This window comes from Ammodytes marinus, assembly GCF_949987685.1.
Source record: "Ammodytes marinus genome assembly, chromosome: 24".
Lineage (NCBI taxonomy): Eukaryota > Metazoa > Chordata > Actinopteri > Uranoscopiformes > Ammodytidae > Ammodytes > Ammodytes marinus.
In genome coordinates this window covers 9,511,101-9,531,556 of record NC_137228.1, presented here as the reverse complement: position 1 = coordinate 9,531,556, position 20,456 = coordinate 9,511,101, and the positions used below count along the sequence as shown (strand labels likewise).

The 20,456-nt window shown below is 46.1% G+C and overlaps 1 protein-coding gene across 4 annotated transcripts in view; it reads right to left on the bottom strand.

Annotated features, from left to right (window-relative positions):
- Positions 1-239: 239 nt before the first annotated feature.
- raph1b (Ras association (RalGDS/AF-6) and pleckstrin homology domains 1b) overlaps positions 240-20,456 on the bottom strand; it is a 41,963-nt gene continuing 21,746 nt past the window's right edge. For 2 of the 4 annotated variants that reach the window (XM_080052895.1, XM_080052896.1), the window contains 16 exons: positions 17,936-18,055; positions 17,475-17,583; positions 17,153-17,350; positions 16,157-16,602; positions 15,374-15,460; positions 14,431-14,505; positions 10,902-10,979; positions 8,448-8,607; positions 7,824-7,945; positions 7,383-7,448; positions 7,137-7,280; positions 6,849-6,959; positions 6,575-6,673; positions 6,336-6,456; positions 5,844-5,980; positions 240-4,906 (listed from right to left, as the gene is read on the bottom strand). In XM_080052895.1, the coding sequence (XP_079909021.1) occupies positions 2,117-4,906; positions 5,844-5,980; positions 6,336-6,456; positions 6,575-6,673; positions 6,849-6,959; positions 7,137-7,280; positions 7,383-7,448; positions 7,824-7,945; positions 8,448-8,607; positions 10,902-10,979; positions 14,431-14,505; positions 15,374-15,460; positions 16,157-16,602; positions 17,153-17,350; positions 17,475-17,583; positions 17,936-18,055 (4,863 nt within the window). In that variant the 3' untranslated portion in view covers positions 240-2,116. The remainder of the gene's footprint in view (positions 4,907-5,843; positions 5,981-6,335; positions 6,457-6,574; positions 6,674-6,848; positions 6,960-7,136; positions 7,281-7,382; positions 7,449-7,823; positions 7,946-8,447; positions 8,608-10,901; positions 10,980-14,430; positions 14,506-15,373; positions 15,461-16,156; positions 16,603-17,152; positions 17,351-17,474; positions 17,584-17,935; positions 18,056-20,456) is intronic. The other 2 variants (XM_080052897.1, XM_080052898.1) reach the window with 2 other exon arrangements.

Genomic DNA, 20,456 nt, shown 5'->3' with positions numbered 1-20,456 from the left:
AAGAAAAACTGTGTTGTGCTTTGACCACTAGAGGGAGTGCAAGGTTCACTAAGAAATACTGTTCCCGATGCCATGACAGTGCATACATTACTTGAATCGCAAATACAAATATTCCTAGATGAAGCTTTTCCAAATGGTTTGAACAAATGAGGAGACGGATTGCAGTCTGCTTTGAACATTTATAATTGTGATTTTTTTTTCAGTTTAAATGCAAGAGGACACATTTACTCTATCTGCAACCGGTTTTCTTCTTCTTCTTCTTCTTCATTTCCCTGGGCACCTCCCCTTTCCCCCACACATGTTCACGTCAGCACATCAATAACTTACATACTGCACTGTAGCAAACGATATTCAGTTATTATAAGAAATGGTGAGCATCCTTCCAAGGCCATTTGCACTGTAGGACAAAACGGAATAGCATGTATGTTAAACAGGGCTGGTTGTGGAGAGCAAACAATAAGCCTTCATGATTTGCTCGATGGACTATAATGGTCCCCTTTGAATTGAGAGCTACCATGTAAACCATCTTCGCTGCACACATTTTATTCCACACAAAAAGCAATTTAAAACCAGTTTAAATTGTCGGAAATATTAATGATATGTCTTCCTGGCACACGAAAGGACATGTTGAGATTGAGTCCCCTTGATAGGACAACACTAGCACCATGAAAATGAAGGCATTGCCACTAGAAATGGAAAAAAAAAACCTTCATGTTTTATTCTGCAGTAACAAAATCAAGATATAACATTATAGTCCCCTGTGCACCAAGCGTTGAAGCAGTAATGGCACCATGAAGAAAACGATACACACACACACACACACACACACACACAAAAAGTTGAAAGCAACATTCAATCTAATGCCGGTCACATGATTTCTGTTCTTGACTACATGAGTTTGAATGGGCTGTACAATGGACCAGGAAAAGTGCACCTTTGATGAAGGACGTAAGTAGGCCTATACTTTACGTGACAGAATCCGATATACAAACTGAAGGATAAGGTCCAAAATCAAGCCAACGCACGGCACGGGACAGGCGACAAGGGGGGTGACTCGCTCGCAATGACATTTACACAAGTCCTTCAAATAAAAAAAACTAAAGTATTTCTTTCTTTTTTTCATTTGCACAGTCCGCACTCTGCTTTGACCTCTGTGCAAGACTTCAGGGATAAGGCTTCCTTCTAGATTTGCATTTACAAAGTGGAGAAACAGTCTTGAAACATGTATGGATATGAAAGTTTGAGTGGCTTTTGAGTGTTTTCCTCTTATGTTGTTAGTCAATCATTGCCTTCTTAATGTGTGTCATTTTATAATTTCTTAAATACGCCTGACCATATACATTCCATTGTGCCCTAACGTTTGTTCCACTCTATACTTTGTTGACCAGCTGTTAAAAACAGACTTGTAAGAAAAAAGAAAATCCTTCCATTTATCGATCATCATTAAATAATTTTTATATAAAAACAAACTTATTCAACTTCCAGCTCTGAGAAGTCCTTAGCTAATGGTTAACTTCTTCACCGCCATGTATTGGTACATACACGCATGCACACGATGCATGTATGTATATTCAGTCTTGGTTTGACTCTCTCGCTCATGCGCGCACACACACACGAGTACAGCTCTGTTCTTACATGAGTTTCATGCAGTACCAAAGCCGTAAGATCCTGATGGTTTTTGTTGTTTCTTTTGTCCCCAGAACGTAGCACAAAATTTTGGCAAGAAGCGAATACATGGTTTTTGGCTCAGACCTGGCTCCAGTTATATTTGCACAATTCTTATTAGCGTATAACTGAATCTGCTTGGTGTACCAGATGGCCTGGGGTTTACCATACAGGGCAATACGATGCCTTTTTAGAGAGTTTAAGACAAACGCAGAACCTTTAAAGACGTCAAATGTACCTGCTGTCGTCTTAATTGTCCCAATATTGTAAACCCCACTGATCCAGAATGCAAAGCATGTTTAAAAAAGAAAAATGCAATTACCAAACAGTAACTGATATTGGGTATGTAGTATATACACAGTCCTCTATGCATCATAGAGGTATCAGCTCTCATATATTCTTTCCATTGTCTGTTCATCCATCTCTTGTTCTCCCAATGTCAATACTAGTCTCAAGTGAGTTTGGTGAAGTCCCCGCGTTTGGGCGGCGCGGGCGGGGGTCCTTTCCGTAGCGTTGCATAGCCTGAGATGTTGCCCGACATGTAGCCGCCGTTCCCTCCGTTGCTGTGCGTGCCCTGGTCCAGGAGCAGCTCGGGGGGCGGCGGGGGCAGAGCCATGTCATCCACAGTTACCGCCTGAGGGTCCGACTTGCCCGTGAGGCCGGCCGAGTTGAGGGAACCCTGTCGGCCCGTCGACTTTCGCTTCAGCGTCCGGTGGAGGTCGTCCAGGAAGTTGGGCTGGCCCGAGCTGCGCTTCGGGGACGTGGGGGGAGGCGAGGATAGTGGAGGGGGCTCCGGGGTTGTGTTGCTACGCCGCGCCAGTGTCGGCGGAGCGGTCTTCTTCAGCGAGCTCTTCCCCCATGTTGAGTTACTCACCAGGGACACAGGCGGTGGAGGTGGGGGGGCTTGGGGCTGGGGGTTCACCACCGCAACTTTGGGGGCGTCCCCTCCAGGAGGCGGGGGAGGGGGGAAGAGATCGTTCACGGGGGGAGGAGGGGGGAAGTAGGCGCACTCGGGCGGCGGGCAAGGGAAGTCGCCGCCAATCTGCTTCACTTGGTTGACTTTGGCCTGGAGACCCATGGGCAGGTTGGCCAGGTTGAGCTTGCCTGGTTTTGGGGGGGCGGGGGGCCCATTCGACGGGTCCTTGGAAGGGGATCCGGTGGGGCAAGGGGACGAGGGAGGGGTGCTGCTGCTGCGGGAACCAAACTTGCTCAACAAGTTCCTCCTGGACTCCTCGTAGGAATCGGACCCGTTAGACTTGATGCTGGAGTTCCTCTGCGGGGTGGGAGGGGGTTTCTTGCCTCCGAAATTGGATGAGCCGGACGGCGGCCTCCTGGTGGGGGAGCCCAGGTTCCCAGGAGGCAGCGGAGGGGGTGGCGGGGTCGGGCCTGTGACGGGGGCCATGGGGGGTGGTGGTGGTGGTGGTGGGGGCGGAGGAGGAGGTGGTCCCGGGGCGGCTACAGGGAAGCCAGCGTTGTTCTCCATTGGAGGAGGGGGGAATTCTGGAGACTGCAGCTGCTGTTGACCCCCTCCACCGCTGGGCTGCCATTTTGGTTTGGTCTTGACCGCGGGCGGGGAGAGCGGGGCTTTGGGGCTCTCCGTGTGATTGGCTACTGGGAACTGACTCGCCAGTTGTTTCACCAAAGACATGGCAGGGGGGCCTCCTGTTGAAAGCGGCTTGGACAGACTGTGTTGCTTGGGTAGAGTTGGCGGTGGGTGGTGGCCCGTCTGGAGGCTGAACTGCTTCTTTAAGGGCGCGGCGGGAGGGGGGGGCGGAGGTGGTGGAGGAGTCATGGTCGTCGGGCCGACCGAGGCGGCAGGAGGAGGGGCTGGGGGGAACGGCGATACAGGTGACAACGGTTTAAGGGCCGCGTGAGGTATGAATCCTGGGGTGAAGGTTTTGGGTGGGGGCGCGGGCGGTGGCGGGAACATGGCAGACACTGGGACATCCTGCTGCTGCTGGGGAGGAGGGGGAGGCGGAGGGGGAGGTGGGGGAGGTGGAGGTGGGGGCGGTGGTGCCGGGGCGGGAGGCGGGGACTCTTCAAGGCCTCCGTTTGGAGACGGGAGGTCCCTCGGGGGGCTGGGGAACCTCTCCTTCATCGCTTGATTTTGCCTCATCCCGTTGGGGTAGACGGGCTGGATCATGGGGGGAGGGGGTGGTGGAAATGCTACTCCATTGGTGTGCATGGTGTGGTGTAGTTGAGTCGGCGGCGGTGGGATGAAGGCAGGCGGAGCGGCGGGGCTCGGAGGGCCCAGCCTCAACGACGCCATAGCTGACCCGGGCGTCGGCATGGAGGGAGGAGGGGGAGGAGGGGGCGGGGGAGGGACGTTAGTTCTTGCCGCGATGTGATTAACATTCACCGTGGGTTTGACGGTGGCCTGTGCGGCCGGAGGGTGAGTGGGGAGAACTTGGTGAGCCGTTGCTTGGAGGTAAGTGGGCAGCTTGCTCTGATTGGACTTCTGGTTCTGGAGCCGGTTGATGGTGCTGAACTTGTACATGTGGGGCGCTGGCGAGTGGTGGGACACCGTTTGTATCGGGGGAGGGGGGGGAGGTGGAGGAGGAGGAGGAGGAGGCACGGGAGGAGGTGAAGGAGCAAGCTGTGGCTGCTGCTGCTGCTGCTGCATTGGGGGCACGTGGTTGTAGTTGCTGATGGGCTGTTGTTGTTGTTGTTGTTCTGGAGATTGTGGCATTTGGAGAGGACGCTGAGCCATCTGGGGTGGGGGCTGCTGAGGAGACTGTGGGTAGGGAGGCAGGTGTTGGTGTTGATGTTGGTTCTGCGTATGTGGGTGCATTGGCTGTTGGTGCTGTTGGTAGGTCTGTGTGGGTGTCTGGGGTTGCATTGGTGGGTACTGTTGCTGTATGGGTGCCAGGGGGTGCATTGGTGGGTACTGTTGCTGTGTTGGTACCTGGGGGTGCATTGGTGGGTACTGTTGCTGTGTTGGTACCTGGGGGTGCATTGGTGGGTACTGTTGCTGTATGGGTGCCTGGGGGTGGGGTGGGTGCATTTGCAGGTGCGTAGGCTGCTGCGCTGGGTGCTGGATGGTAGGCTGCTGTGTGGGTGTCTGCGGTTGCATTGGCGGCTGCTGTTGTTGTTGCTGTTGTTGGTGTGGGGCAGTCTGGGGCTGAGGCTGCACCTGTGGCCCGGGAGGTGGCGTCAGGGCAGGGGGCTGATCCACCGAATGCTGGCTGTGATGGCGGTGACTGTGGGGCAGCGTGGCCCCTCTGGAGGCCTCCATCCTCATCTGCTTAGGGGGGAGACAAGTGTGTTTGTTCAGCGCAATGAGGTGATTGACATGTTTTTTGGAGAGTGTCCAGGCCTGTTGGCCTGGACACTCTCCATTGAAACTCATACAGTTTGTCAAGAAATCCTGAGCTACCAATAAAATCGTTCTTTCTGATATGGGCGGGCCAGAGCCCTATGTATGGTGCTCTATTAGTACGTAACCGGATGACGACAGTGCGCCGCCGAAGCCGTGATAGTAAACGGAGATGGCTGTGGGTATGTTGTTCGAGTTTGAGATGGCTTTGGCCTCGACAGTTAGCGATTTGGAAGATGGCACTCAAATCTTTCATTAGCAAGTAAGAGGAATGTTCTGTTTTGCCGACCGACCACGCCAAAAGTTTAATTTAACAGTTAACCCGCTTATCGCTAAACGAACAGGGCTTAATATGTCACCTTGTTCATTGCTCTGATTGGTCGTAGTGCTATCCAATTGCGTGCAGTGGCATTTGAAATGCACACGTAGGTGCCGCCGCTTCAGTTGGAAAGGTCTATTGATCGTGGCCAGACCCTCTATCGTTCTAGATACGAGTCTAAATTTCCAGGCTAGTATTTATGGTGCAGTGTCCATAACAACTCTTTTTAAAATTGTCACAGCGCGATTGCTGGATGTCCTCCTTTATCCTCTGTCTAAAACGCTCCATTTTAGAGCCTGCCATTTTTTGACGGTCCGCCTTCCAAAAAGCCTAGTCTGCTCTGATCGGATTGGTTACGGGGGGCGTGTCTGCTCCTTATGACATCATATGTGGGAGAAAATCTGAGAGAGAGGGTTGTTTTTCCCCATACTTTGGGAGTCTCCAGTCGCACTGGGTGGGGACCAATATTTATGTTGAAAAACCATGAAAGGGTGAATTTTGGTGACCTTTAAAAAATATCCTGTATTTGAAAGAAAACCATACCTTGGTGCTTTCCTCAATCTGGGTGCCCCTCTTCCAGGCCTCAGAAAATATGGAGCTCACCACGCTCTGGGACCGGCCATGAGAAGAGCCTGTGTCCACCCCACTGTCTGAATGGCCTGAATGATTTGACTGGGACTCTAGAAGCACACAGAGACACACGCACACACACACACACACACACACACACACACACACACACACACACACACACACACACACACACACACACACACACACACACACACACACACACACACACACACACACACACACACACACACACACACACACACACACACACACACACACACGACAGTAAGACTTTCTGGGAGGCGCATATTTTTGGGACAATCAAAATATCACATATGAAATTGTATTAAAATGTAAAAACTTAGTGGAATATTAAATTGCTGCAGTATCCCTTTAGATTTTTTAAATGTCAATAGATACTCTATTCACTCTATGCTCAGCCTGATTGGACAATGAACTAACCGGGTATGCTGGCAGAACTGGAGCCCGATCGGATACTGGAAGTAGAAAGAGAGGACCAATCATAGGCCGCCTCAGTCCTCTTCATGGCCTCCTGGTAGTTCACATAAAGCAGCTTTCCATACTACACAAATCATACACACAGGACACACACACACACAATTACATAGAATTAACCTAAATGATTTCTCTAAGAAGTGTTAACTGACAAACTGGTGCAGAAACGTAGGGATTATTCACACCTTGGCAATGCGAATTCCGTTCACCCATTGGTGCAGGGTCCTGACATCATCACAGCACAGATACTTGATGTACTGGGACTTCTTCTGGATTTGTGGATGCTGCAAAAGGAAATACATATATATTGTAACACACAGTTTAGTCTCATTATGTAATGATCATGTATGATACTGTATATAACGGGCTGCAAGTCTTTTGGCTTGAAACAATTTCTTAATTTTCATAGGAAATACAGACAAACACTAATCGGAAGATATAGGGATAGGGGCTGTTCACCTTGAGAGCCAGGCAGTAGTCAGTGGGAGCCTTGTATTTGCTGCGGTAGTCCTGGCCGTAATACACGTTAACGTGGTCCAACTGCAGGAAGCACACAAGATCTCTGGATGCCTAGAGAGGGAGACAGAAGGGGACGGATTGATGAATGGGCAGTCGTTTGTGTTTGTACACATACAGTACATATTACATAGCATTTCTGGTGACAATTGGGACTGACTGAATAGAAAACATGAAAGGCAATTGTCTAAATGACAAATGAATTTGTAGTGTTTCCAAAGTATCACTGACCTTAGCTTTTCCTTTGGGGACGTAGTAGATGCCCGAAGCTCTGAGGAGGAAGTAACGCTTCTTCCACGACTTCTTCCCGTCTTCCTTCAACCATAGGATGCCCTCAATCTCCGGCACTGACACCGAGCCGCCACAGAAACACTCCTGATTGACACAGCGTTTAATGTCAAATTTTATTATATATAATCTTTCTGGTCTGTAAGGTTAAAAAAAAAAAAAAAAAGTCTTAAAAAATCTATATCTCACCTCTAATAGAGCCTCCTTATTCCTGTCAGCCATTTCGGATGTCTCCTTCCGCCCCAGCAAATAGTTCTGGAGATGATTGAGAGGAACAGTGAAGTGAATACGGGACAAGGAGAGGACGCATGTGTAAAGTCGAAAGGCTCAACTCGTCTAATGCTAAATAAATTATTCACCTTTACTCGGCTTTATAGCTTTGACCTACTTCCAATTCTCCCCAACGCACGCACGCACGCACGCACGCACGCACGCACGCACACACACACACACACCCCCCTGGATGTGAAGGCACTCAGCATGCATAAACAATGTGTTTGTGTGTATAGCATATGCTCTCGCCGTTTACACTCACTGAACACAGTACGGCCACAGAGGGTTAAGGAGGAAATGATAGGGTCTCTCACTCGCATATCTGTGTGTGCGTTGAAGTGTAAATGGGGCAGTCACCTGAGGGTTCTTGAAGAGAGCATATTTCTCGATGCGTTCGATGAACATAAGCTTGTTGTGGCTGTCCCGCGTCCAGTTTAAGAGGTTCTCCACCAAGTTCTCGTGATCCTCGAAAATACGCTCTGAGAGAGAGTAAAAGAGGGAAGGGATAAGATGGAGTAAAATGTAGACAGGATGCAAGATATGCATTTTCTTTTTTGCTGACATAAAACATGTGCACTTAATTTATTTTCCCTCTGGGGATTTCTGTTATTTTGGGTGGGGCAGGACCTTTAACTGTTAACAAAGTCTGATAATTAGCCTGCAGTTACAAGAAGTGGCTATTCTTAAACCCCTGATTGATAATAACAGTAAGGTAGCCTACATGTTTGTCAACTGCATTGTGGCATGTGCAGTGCACACTGACAACAGTTGTATTAAACGTGCAATAGTATTATTGTTATCATTGCAATCGTTATTTTATTGACTGATTCTTATTCTTTGACCATTGTATCTACTGATATTTTACACACACACACACACACACACACACACACACACACACACACACACACACACACACACACACACACACACACATACATCCACATAACGTCTAATTGGAAGCATCTCCTGAGTCCTTACCCATCTGTAGTTCATTGATGGTTTCCACTAGAGACCAGTCAGGGCTGTATCCACAGTGGGACTTATCCAGCAGGCTGTCCAGCACCTGCCTCACCGTCTGCCTCTCGTCCACCATCATGGTCTTGGAGCTCTCGTCCGACATGTGGACCCTGATCACCAACTGAGGAGAGAAAAAAAGAGTCACTTTTTTCACTTAATGCTCAAAGATACAGTCAAAAAAGACCAAGAGACACCAATATGTCTAATGTAGATTATATGGTATTTAAATGTTAAAACAATCATTCTTTACGTTAGACAAGTGTATATTAATTAAGAATATTTCAGGCTTGCAACCATCTATGCATGCACTTTACAGTTAACTCATATCTCGCGATTGAGAGGGAAAAGATGTAATTGATAGATCAAAGACTAATCTTTTTGCCATTTTTAGAATAAAAATCACCTTTCACAGTTACTTAAGAAACATTGCTTGCATTAGAGCTGCTACATGTTTGAAGTGTATCACTTTTGATATAATATTAGCTAGGGGTGGGAATCTCTTGGCACCTCACGATTCGATTCCGATTCGGAGGTCAACGATTCGATTCAAAATCGATTTTCAATGCATCTCAATGCAAAACATTTTTTATGTACATACCCATGTGTGAATTTCAAAAATATATTTATATGCACATCTGAGTTTGCTACTCAGAGTTTGCTAATCACTTCCTACTTATGTGATGATCATTAAAGACAATCAACAGATGAATTACCTTCTCTAATATTATATTAGAGAAAAAGCTTTTTGTCACAAATATGACTTTCTATGACCAGTGCAATAATCAATGCAGCTTTCATTTCAACACAATATGGAAGTATGTAAAAACTAAACCGATTCAGTTTTATTTTATTTCTAATCTCGTAAATCATGTTTCTATAGGATTTATATTCTATTATCTATTATTTTCTATGTCATTTCAACACATTGTACAAAAAGTATGGCTTGGAATTCAGCTCTCATACAAAAACGTAAACAGAGATAAAGCCGGTGCAGGTCATGGGTTTGCTGCTCTCGGCCCTTTTGAAGCCACTTTGGAAACAACTCGCACATGTGTGGTGTGCATGCGCAATGGCGCAGGAAGTATTAGTATTTACAAAAAAAAAAAAATTATATATAAAAAAAAAAAATTGATTATTAACTTTTCTGAATCGATTCAGAATCGTTCGAGAGAGAATCGATATTAATCGGAAAATCGATTTTTTTTCCCACCCCTAATATTAGCCCCTGACTTTCACTTAAGATGCTGTACTGTAGCATGTAACAAGAAAATCTCTGGGGAAAAATGGGGAATTATCATCCCTTATCAACGCAGGAAGCTTGACGAAAAACAAACCCCCAAAGTTCACGTCATTCCTTAAAAGGCTAATTTATTTTGAACAATTTGCACTAAATGAATTTCTTGTGAACATATGCAGCAAAAAGCTCATTTCAAACCACAGGAAGAATGAAATCTTTTGCCTATTTTAAACTATTTATATGGTCACTACAATCACAACGTCACGTTTACAACCTCTAAACACTTAAAATACAATAACCAGGCCAACGTTTTGCATCGGTAGGGCGACCAAAAGCTTAGTTTGAGCTAATCTGGATGAGACGAGATGTGGGGAGTCTGACCTAGATTTCTCACAGGAGGGAGCCCCCCCCCCCCCGCAAAACCCCCCAGTCTGGCAGAAAAAAGTTCAATCAAACCAAAAAAAAACCTATCGCTTCAGAAAGTTAATGTACATTTCTGAGTCTTCTATGAAAACGCAATCAAGCTACTAAATATAGATGATTGAGAGAGGCATAGCTGGCTGTGAGGACTGCTGACAGGAGTAATAATTTAGCACATCACACCGTTCTCCTACACTGCCTGAGGTTTTTTTTGTATTGCTTGATGTTCCAGCAGCACTCTTTATATTATATTCACTTGGCAGCCCAGTCTGTTATAACACTACTGGGTGTCAGCTATTCATTGCATGCAAAAAGGCCACCATTCACAGAGACAGTTCATTCACTGGCGGAAACACTGGTCCCCTACTAAATTCCCAATTGACACTGACACAGACAAACACACACACACACACACACGCTTTATAATGGAGCAAAGCGCCCCGGTTGTCCACCGAAAATCAGTGCCCGTTTTGGTGGGACGGGGGGAACGCGAGATGTTCTGTGCAGAATGCGTCTGCATTGTCTCGCGGCGCTCTCTTTCGGATTTCTTGCTGCCTCCCCAGCAGACACACACACACACAATCAAACACTGCAATGACCTATTTTCTCTGTGCTCCACTGCCTCGCTGTGAATGAAGTTCACAAAGAAAAATGCAGCGTGCAGCGATTATGACAAGACAGTGGCATGTATTATGCGAGTGAGAATGGTCTACAGTAAGAGATAGTGTGTGTATAAAGGAAAGAGTGGTGGGATCTACCTTTTTGACCTGTGCCTCTTTGATTTTTTCCAGGGCGACTCGGATCTTCTCTGCCTTCAATTTGGCAGCTTGCTCCTCCTAGATGGACACACAGAGGCATGTTTAATACAGTTATCATTCACACACACGCACACACACAACACCCTGTCAAAAAGCATTTTTTGATGTCATCGCCTTGCCTCATCCTACACCCATGTCTATCACTGTCCTCTGGCAAACATCATGCACATGCATCTTCATTAAATAGAAAGCAGCCTTCAAAACCATTTCAATGCTCACGCCTCGGGCTTGACTGATCCTGTCAAGTGTCCTGTGCCAAACCAAATCAGAATCCCTCCCCCATACGTTACAGTTGCTTACCTGGCCCCTCCAACAAGATGCCATCACCTCCATTCCGCAGGTTGTGTACGCGTAAGGGCGCTTGTGCGTAAATGTTCGAATAAAAAAACCCCGAAAATAAACGCTGTGGTTCTATAATCGCCGCTATTGTGACATTGGCACCGGCGTTTCCCCTCAAATATGGCGCCCTATTCGCTGCCTATGGTTTCATATTGGATTCACATGGAAGCCGCAGTAAAGCATTTCCCTTTGATGTCGAAACAATGGTAGAAGAAGATCCCTGAAGGGGCGAGAGAGGCTGCGGATAAGTGTGTGATCAGTTCAGAAAGCCCTCCACCATGAGATACAATGATCTCTCAAGGGCAAAAATTATCCAGATTAGTCCATGAGTAAAGAAAAATAACAATTAAAAATAAAAGCAGTTTCTTTCTCAAATTCCGCTTGCCACTAATGGCAGTTTGTAAAATAAAAAAGTTATTCCAAAATGATGCTCAGCTTTGCACTCCACATCTCCCCAGACTGTGGTGGTTCACATGTGAGCCCTGAGATGAGCACAAGTTGACTCAAAGCCAAAGTCCCCTCCCCCCTTCCAACATCTCTTCCTACTTCCTCCCCCCTTTCTTAATCACTCTCTTCCTCTCTCTCTCTGTTTGTATCAGATGCAGGGGTTTGGGAGCGTGCCCAATCGATGGAGCATAATCCCCCTCTCACCCAAAAAAAACAGAAAATAGAAGAATGAGGGGTCGGCAAACTAGCAGGCAAGCACCCTACCTTCCTCAACCCTTCTAGACAATCCGGATGAGAATTTGAAACCGTGACCGACGCTGGCTGCCCCCCCCCCATCCCGCCCCCCCGGAGCTAAACTACAGTGACAAGGATGGAGAGTGGAATTTGGATGAATGAGAAGAAGTAGCCGCCGAGGTGCTGAATATTTGAAGTCATGTGCGTTCAAGCCCCCCCCCCCTTCTTATTCTTGACCCAGTCTACCTTTTCCACATGACCGGCTCCAAAAAGCAAAAAAACACTCTATGTTTAGCCAACACACCGATAGGCTTTTAGAGAAAAAAACGCCATGAGAGGAAAGGTCACCGGGGTTGTGTAAATTTACAGTCACACTGTAGGTTTTGACCAGAATTGTCAGCGAATAACCCCCTCCACATGTCCCTCTCTCCCCCAACCATTATTCCCTCTCAACATGACACCAACACCATGCTTTTTATTAGATATTAGTCTGATTTCTATTCCACAGGCGTTTTTCTTTCCCCCCCTTTGCCACAGTACAGCAAATTTTAAATAGGGCTCTTCTGCCTAGCCAAGAAAAAAAAGGAAAAAAATCTCAGCACCCTCTCCCTTTGATGTCTCTCCACTCTCTCTCTCTCTCTCTGTCTCTCTCCCCCTTTTCGCTTGTGTCCCAAACATCCCGCGCTCATTCCGTATTCCGATTTTGCAATATATCTAGAGGAATAGAATATTTCTCTCTTCCGTTCGTTGGTGAGAAGCGTACAACGAAAACCAAAAAATCTCCATGTACATCTATCCTCAGATCATTTATAAAATGTAAAAAAAACATCCAAATGGTTTCTTAGCACAAAAGGAACAGCCTGAGAGCTGACGCGCCAAAAAACCAATAGCCTTGAAACATGGAATTAATGCAGCTGTTTTGTAATGCAAAGAGACAAAAGTGAGTAATAACTGCCCCCGTCCGCTAAGAGTTTGATTGTTCAATTGGAGGGGAGGAGATGAATTGTGTGTGTGGACATATTACAGCTTCACTGCTGTGCTGGCATCCATTATTGTAAACTATCAAATACATTGAGATGAGTGAAAGGGCTTTGGAACCAAACCTGCAATTCAATGCCAATGGCCGCTAGTGGACATCTTTTCAGTGCACTCTTTACACAAATATTACAAGGCTGTAAACAAGTATGAGTATCTCAGTATTGTGTGTCTCAGATTCAAGCAAATCCGGTTTGATAAATCTCAAGAGCATTTAAGGAACTCTGGCCTACATTGTGGAAGAAGCACACTACGTGTGTTGTGTTGTGTTGCGATGGTACCATAACTCACAATCGAGAGGCAAACTTTAGAACAAATGTGCACACATCTGATGCACGTTAGTATTGAACGGGAGCCCAAGGCTGCGACCAATCATTTTGCTGGGATAACGGACTGCTGCCAAGACGTTTACAAAGAGTGTTGAGAAAGTTTGGGAACTTATTAAAACAATGGAGCACTCTTGAGGCACATATCCATCAGATCATTGTGCATTTAATTGTGTTAGTATGAGCATTTGAGCAGTTGAGTCAAGGCAAATGCATTTCATCTATATAATACATACAGTATACCGTTTTCAATATAGTACAGAGACAATCTGTTCATATTGAAGAAGCTGGAACCACAGAGTTAATAGTCAGTCAGTTTTTGACCAGTGAAAGGATTAATTGTTTACCAAAATTGCTGCAGTTTAATTTCCTGTTGACTAACCGATTAGTTGACTAATCATTGCAGCCCAAATTGCAGTTGCTAACCCACCCCTCCCCCCCACCCCCTCTCTTGCAAGCTGCCCATGCTGAAAAAGAATAGATTTGCAAATCAAAAGCCAGCGATATGGAGAAAATAAGTGCGAAAGGACCAACTCCACTACAAGTGAGAGATACATGTGTAAGTGTATTCATTCTATATAAGAAAGCTGTGTGCATTGTAAAAGCTAAGAAAATGGTGTAAGGGAAAAATCCATCCTGATACCCTGTTGGATATTTGAATATAGTAGTTTAATTATTAGTGATATGGTTTTTCAATTTCTATCTTTGGATGCCCTAATTGTTCTCATCTGTATTTCTCTATATTTGTGCATTCCTTAATATCCAAGAACACTATTTGGCAGCCCAAATAACAGGCCTAAACCTGTTAAGAGACACTGAGTGCTGACATTGCTGTGAACTTCTTATCTCTGCCTCTTTTTTAATTAAGAAAGTGTTTTGGTCTGGTTTCCAGCTGTCTTCCAGCAGGGTTCGTAGCATGGATTTGTCCACTTAAAAAGACATGCAAAGCAGAAGAGAGCAGTTGTGTGAACACACAGACACACACACACACACACACACACACACACACACACACACACACACACACACACACAGACACACACACACGCAGACACACACACACACAAGCAAGGGTATGGGGAAGTCACCTTGGTCAGGAGGTGAGAAGGCTTTCCAGCTATGCTTTTCAGAATGAGCGAGGTTTCTCGGTCCAGATACGAGTGCTTTTCGTGTAGAAAAAGGGAGAGCAGAGGAAAGAGACAAAAATATAGTAAAGTCAGTGCCAGCTGATTCTCGGAGGCTTATTAATCGCAGGTGTTTTTGATCTGTTTTGATGTAGGAAAAAAGCGTGGAAGCGAGAGAAGGTTCCATAAATGGAGCGCTCGGCGGTTGTGGTTCTCATTAGCTGCGGCTGTGGGTAAAGAAGCAATGTGGGTGAGAAGCAAACATGGCTGCAACATTGATGTGTGGGGAAACATTATGCATTCCGGCTTGCTACTTAACCTATAGTCTACAGCTGCTTTCACATACATACACTCAATCCATCTTTCACACCATACACATAACAAAAACCAAAGAGCTTAAAGCTATAGTGTGTAACTTTTTTCATATAAATGAATGTCGGCTACATTCAAGCCATTACCAAATTGACACAACGTTGTATTTCAGTTCTCAGTATGGCAGCGTTTATAAAATGGTGTCGTCGTCCCCGACACTGGCGCAGGAGCTCAGAAAACTCCCAGGAAGCGCCCAGGAAATATTTCAGTTGTTGATTCCACTGTTAAGAAAAAACCTGGACGTACAGCAGAAGATATACAATCCTTGCACGGTCAACAAAGGCTTACCTCATGTAGATGCACCAACAGTGCTGTTCTAATTACTCAGTATTCCTCATGGGAGCGACAGCAGTTACACACTATAGCTTTAAAAATTCATTCTTATATTTAGCCAATATCTCAGCCAAAGGTTGTCAAAACTTTGTTGCAACTATAATTACTGTTTTGCATCTGCATTAACAGGCAAACTATGTGTCAAAACATGTGTCATACATGCGCACACACACATGCAAAGCTCACACAAACGTGCACTTACGGTGGCCCGATCCACTTCACTCTCTCGTGAGGTGAAGTCAAGCTCCCGTCTGGCTGTCTTACCGTTGGGCCGGCGCAGTGTGACATGCTGGGACAAAACCAGGGGGGAGGTGCAGACGAGGGGTGTGTGTGTGTACAGACGCCACGGATATAGAAAAAGGATGCAAACACAGATAATGTGAACACATGCAAAGGGGATATTGTGATATGCATATCTGATGCATGTGGTCTGTTCCACATGCATCAGATATGCATATCACAATATCACCAGAAATTGTGTGAACGGGTTAACATTGACTTCTGAACTGAAATGTTTTGCCCACATATCTGTTTACGAATGGTATGTTAGCATCAGTCTTTAAAAGGTTAAAGGTTATTTTGTCAAGAGAGCCAAGATGCTTTGTGAGTTAAAAAAAGAAATTCAGAAATGGGAGATAACAATGTATTTGTAAACACACCATTCAATGCACAATACACAGGCAGCAGCAGTATTGTGGATTGACTCTCAGTGAGTTTCAGGCATGCAGTCACTTCCAAACGTCATGCTATGAGGGTTAACATGCGGGATAAGAGCTGGATTGAGCTCAATTCGGGGCGTTGAGAATGACTGCTTTGTAGGTGACCAAACAGAAGCTGAATTGACCACACACAATTTCACTTACCATTACATTCTTTTGTGTTCTGGGCTCACACACACGCGGATCATACTATGTCTACCCCTTTGGCTTATCCTTAGTGTTTGTCTGTATGTTGTGTGTGTGTGTGTTTCATCATCAGTTCATACCTCCGTGCTGCTCTGGTTTGCGCCGCTCCGGCCTTCCGCCTCTCCACCACCCGCCATCACTTTATCAATGTCCAGGGAGTCCATACTGGACGCGGAGGCACAGGCTGAGTTGACACTGGAGCGCTGGGACTGGGCCTCTTGTTCGCTGACCGCGCCCACAGAGCCTGTCCTCCTATGCTGGCTGCTGCCCCCACCACCACCACCACCGGACGACCCTGACGAAGGCCTCCGCAGTGTGGCAGAGGAGAAGGAAGAGGAGGAGGAGGAGGAAGAGGAGGAGGTCTGCCGCGCGGCTTCGTCCATGCTGAGAGAAGCCTTCTCCAGCTGAGAGGTGATTTCGTCCAGGGAGATGTTGGAGGCACCGGGCCGGGAGTTGACGCCCCCGCTGCTGCTGCCGCCGCGCACCGTGTTGGCCGGAGACGCCCGCGTGCTGCTACTGGCACTTCCTGTTAAGAGACAGGGCAATCAGAACATTGAGCTTTCATTTGTGAAGTAAGTAGCAGTGTAATGAACCGTTAATCATTTATACCATTGACAAATGATATATGGCAAAAAGACAACAAAAAAAAGAGGCTGCATTCATGTCATTTGAATAGAATGACCATTCACTCGTGTATGTAAAAAGACTACATTTCCCTGCCGCAAACAGGATGCTGCTAATTGTCCACCCTTCCCTTCTTTATATTATTACTCTCCATGTGTTTGTCCCTTTTAAAGACAAAACAAACATGATGGAGTTTCTCCCATCAAATACCAGAGAAACCATTTGCACTGAGTGAGTGACATCTTCCTGCTACATTTCATAAAGCTCCCCTCCTTTTGTGGTGTCCGGCAAAGCCCACACATCATAGACCGCTAAATACATTTTATTCCTCCACTGTCCAAACCCAATGCAATGTAATGTAAAATACAAAGCAGAGTATGGTATTTTTGTGTGGTTGTTAAAAATACTACACAATAAAGCATCTTAAATGAACATTATCCAGGGGGACTAACCTCCACTGCTTCCCCCTCCGCTAGTTCCTGTGTGCTTGGCGCTGGCACTGCGGCCTCCGGGGCCCCTCTGCTGCTGGCTCTTGGTCTGTCCGCGAGACGAGGAGTTTGGTTTGGAGATGGTGCTGAGCTCCTGTTCTATGGAGCACAGGTCAGCCATGAGGGCATCCAGGTCCACCGTGTCACCCTGGTTCAACGCCTCTGGAACCAAGATGGCGGAAGAAGGCAGTTTCATTGTTTCAGTCCTCTCATCACATTGTGGGATCTGTGCTGCTGTTTTTCATTATACCGACGTGTGAATGACACTGTGTGAATGAGCTCTCACCGTTTATGTTGTACATTGAGAAGCGGTAAGAGAAGTTGGCCATGTTGGTCTCCTGCCTGAGGGGAGCCTTCTGCAGAGCTTTCTGGGGCGGCCGGCCGTCATCCAGACTCTACAGAGCAAACACACACACACACACACACACACACACACAAACAACATGGGGTGCACGATTATATGCAGCTACCACACATATTCTGACAATACAGTCAAAGAATAGGATCTAAGCAACCATGTCGACTCCCCAGTCACACACACACACACATCCGCACGAACACACAATACAAAGTGGTGGTGGGAGAGGAGGTTGCTAGGATACAGTATAGAGGAGACAGGATTAGCAGTGTGAAGGTTGCTATGGATACAGCCCGTTCCTTTTCTGTCATGTTCTTTTACCTCTCTTTGCCTGTGTGTGTGTGTGTGTGTGTGTGTGTGTGTGTGTGTGTGTGTGTGTGTGTATTCACCTGTGTCAGCTTGTCCAGTTCTCCCAGCCAGTCACCAAACATCTTGTCCAGGTCCTGGTCCTCCTTATCACTGTCCTCCTCAGCACCATGGTCCAGTTCATCATCTGATACCTGCTCCATCTACGCACACACACAATGAGAAATTGTCACAGTTAGTTTATTCTGCACATGTTCACACATGCACATTATCAGATCACACCCTCATAGCAGGAATGATATTAAAGAGAGAGAGAGAGAGAGGCTCATGCCAACCTCACTGCCTGTTACCATGACTACCGCTCATGGACCCCTAGCAGGCGCCCAGTGCTGTCTACTCGCTGGATTGCCCTGTAGGGTCTGGTGGTGTGTGCTGTTCACTGCGGACAAACCCAGCATCTCAGAAAAAAATAGGGGCGCCAAATATTGCCCAAATTGAGCAGGGCATTTACACCTGCAGTGAGTCCATAAACCAGTGGTGTAATGAAGATATCAATCCAGTGTGGCAGTAATGTCTAAATGGGGCAGCGAGAGTGAAGGAGGGCATAGCAAGCTGGTTTGTGGGAGAGCCCAGCTGTGTTCTGTTAAAAGGTGATGACAGAGCTCCCTCTACTGGACACTGAGGAAAGTGGTGATTACTGCTGCAACGTGCAGCTAAAAGTTGAATCAATTTCAGCCAGCTCATTTATTCAATAATGAATGTTAATAACATTTTACAGAGGACAAAAAATTCTAATCTTATTGATTAATCGAATGGGAACACAACAACTAAAGGTCAGATATTCTGGGGCTCTGTTTAAAACTTTTGCTTGCTTTTATATCTCAAACTTATCTTCACCATAACATGATGGGACGCTCAATTCTATGTCTAGCGTTCTAGCATTGGGGTCCAATCAAATGGCTTGAATACACTGAAAACACAACACTATAGATACAGAACCCCTTTCAGTGTGCACAAGGCCACTTCTCAGTAGACAAAGCATTAAATCCAAACATGACAATAACAGAGACATAGCATAACGGATAAGACTTCAAGAAGCAAATGGCAGGGCTGTCCAAATGTTTTTTGATTTTTTTTCATTCACTCAAGTTTGGGTAATATGACATTGAAAGCCCTGACGCACATTAAAGAATGTTGTCTAATCTGGCAATAAAATAGTCAAGTAAAACGTTGTGCTTGTTTACGGCAGCATAATACCCTGGCATACACAGAGCAAAAATGACACCATCCTAACTAATATTTAGTCAATAGGCTAAACAAACTTACAACTTGATTAGATACTCTTCCCCTTAAGGGTGGCCCCTGTTTTGGTACAGTCCAGTGCCCCCTTAATACTCATGGAATATTCCAGGGTAATCCCATTGATGTTTTGAGGGTGTGTGTGGGTGGGTGTGGGGGTGTGTGTGTGTGTGTGTGTGTCATTCCTTATAGTTAACCACAGGATTACCCCCCCCCCCCTCCCTATGACTGACCCTGTTCTTTTGATCCGTCACAATGTGCCAAGTGCCACCTAATGTGTGTGTGTATAATATTTCTAATGCCTTTATGGTCACGCGGAATACTTGAAGAGCAATATAAAAAGTCACGCTTTGTTGTAAAGAGGGCGATAAAATAAGGTCATAAAAAAAACAGGTGAAAGGCAATAAAGAAGCGTTTGCTAGAGCAAACAGGAATATGATAGCAACATTAGTGAAAATCGGTCAAGTGCTGACACACACACACACACACACACTTGACGCAGTAACATCCCAGAGAGCGCACATGCTCTCCTCCTCCTTACAGTCACTGTATGCAGTGCATTTACAACATATACTCCCCCAACCTCACATCCCATTCCATCTTATTCAAGCCTTTGTGTCTACAGCTGGTATTAAAAGCAAATGTGTGTGTGTGTGTGTGTGTGTGTGTGTGTGTGTGTGTGTGTGTGTGTGTGTGTGTGTTCATTACAATGATGATGACGGATAGCTTCCTGTTTTTGCACGCATATCAAAACACGTCAGAGAACGTTGACTTGGCATCTTTGTCGATAAAGATAAACAAACAAAAACAAGTATGTGTGTGTGTGTCTGTGTGTGTGTGTGTGTGTGTGTGCGCGTGTGTGTGTGAAATCATATCCGTGCACTCGTGAATGTGTGTGGGAGTCAGAACAGGAAATGGCCAGGATGTGCAGAATTCCTAATTTCCCTCAAGGCCTGTTTCTTGTCAGGAAGCTCCAGCTGTCCTTCAGTTTATCCGTGCCCACTTAGGGTATTGGGGACGGCGTGTGTGTGTATGTGTGTGTGTGTGTGTGTGGAGGGGGCCCTTGTGGGTAGACCCCGTCCTTTAGGATGCCATAGTGGTTTACCAAAAAAAGAACTAAAACTTCACCACAGTTTGCCATTATTTAAATGACATGGTGCCCATACTACCATAAAGAATGGTTTGGTTACCACATGTGTATAAAAAGGGTTGAGTGTCCTTGCTAAAGCATGACATCATTGGCTGACTGGATGCTGGCAGGAAGAGGAAATGGCTAAAAGTAAATGAGCTTGGATTGTGTTTTGC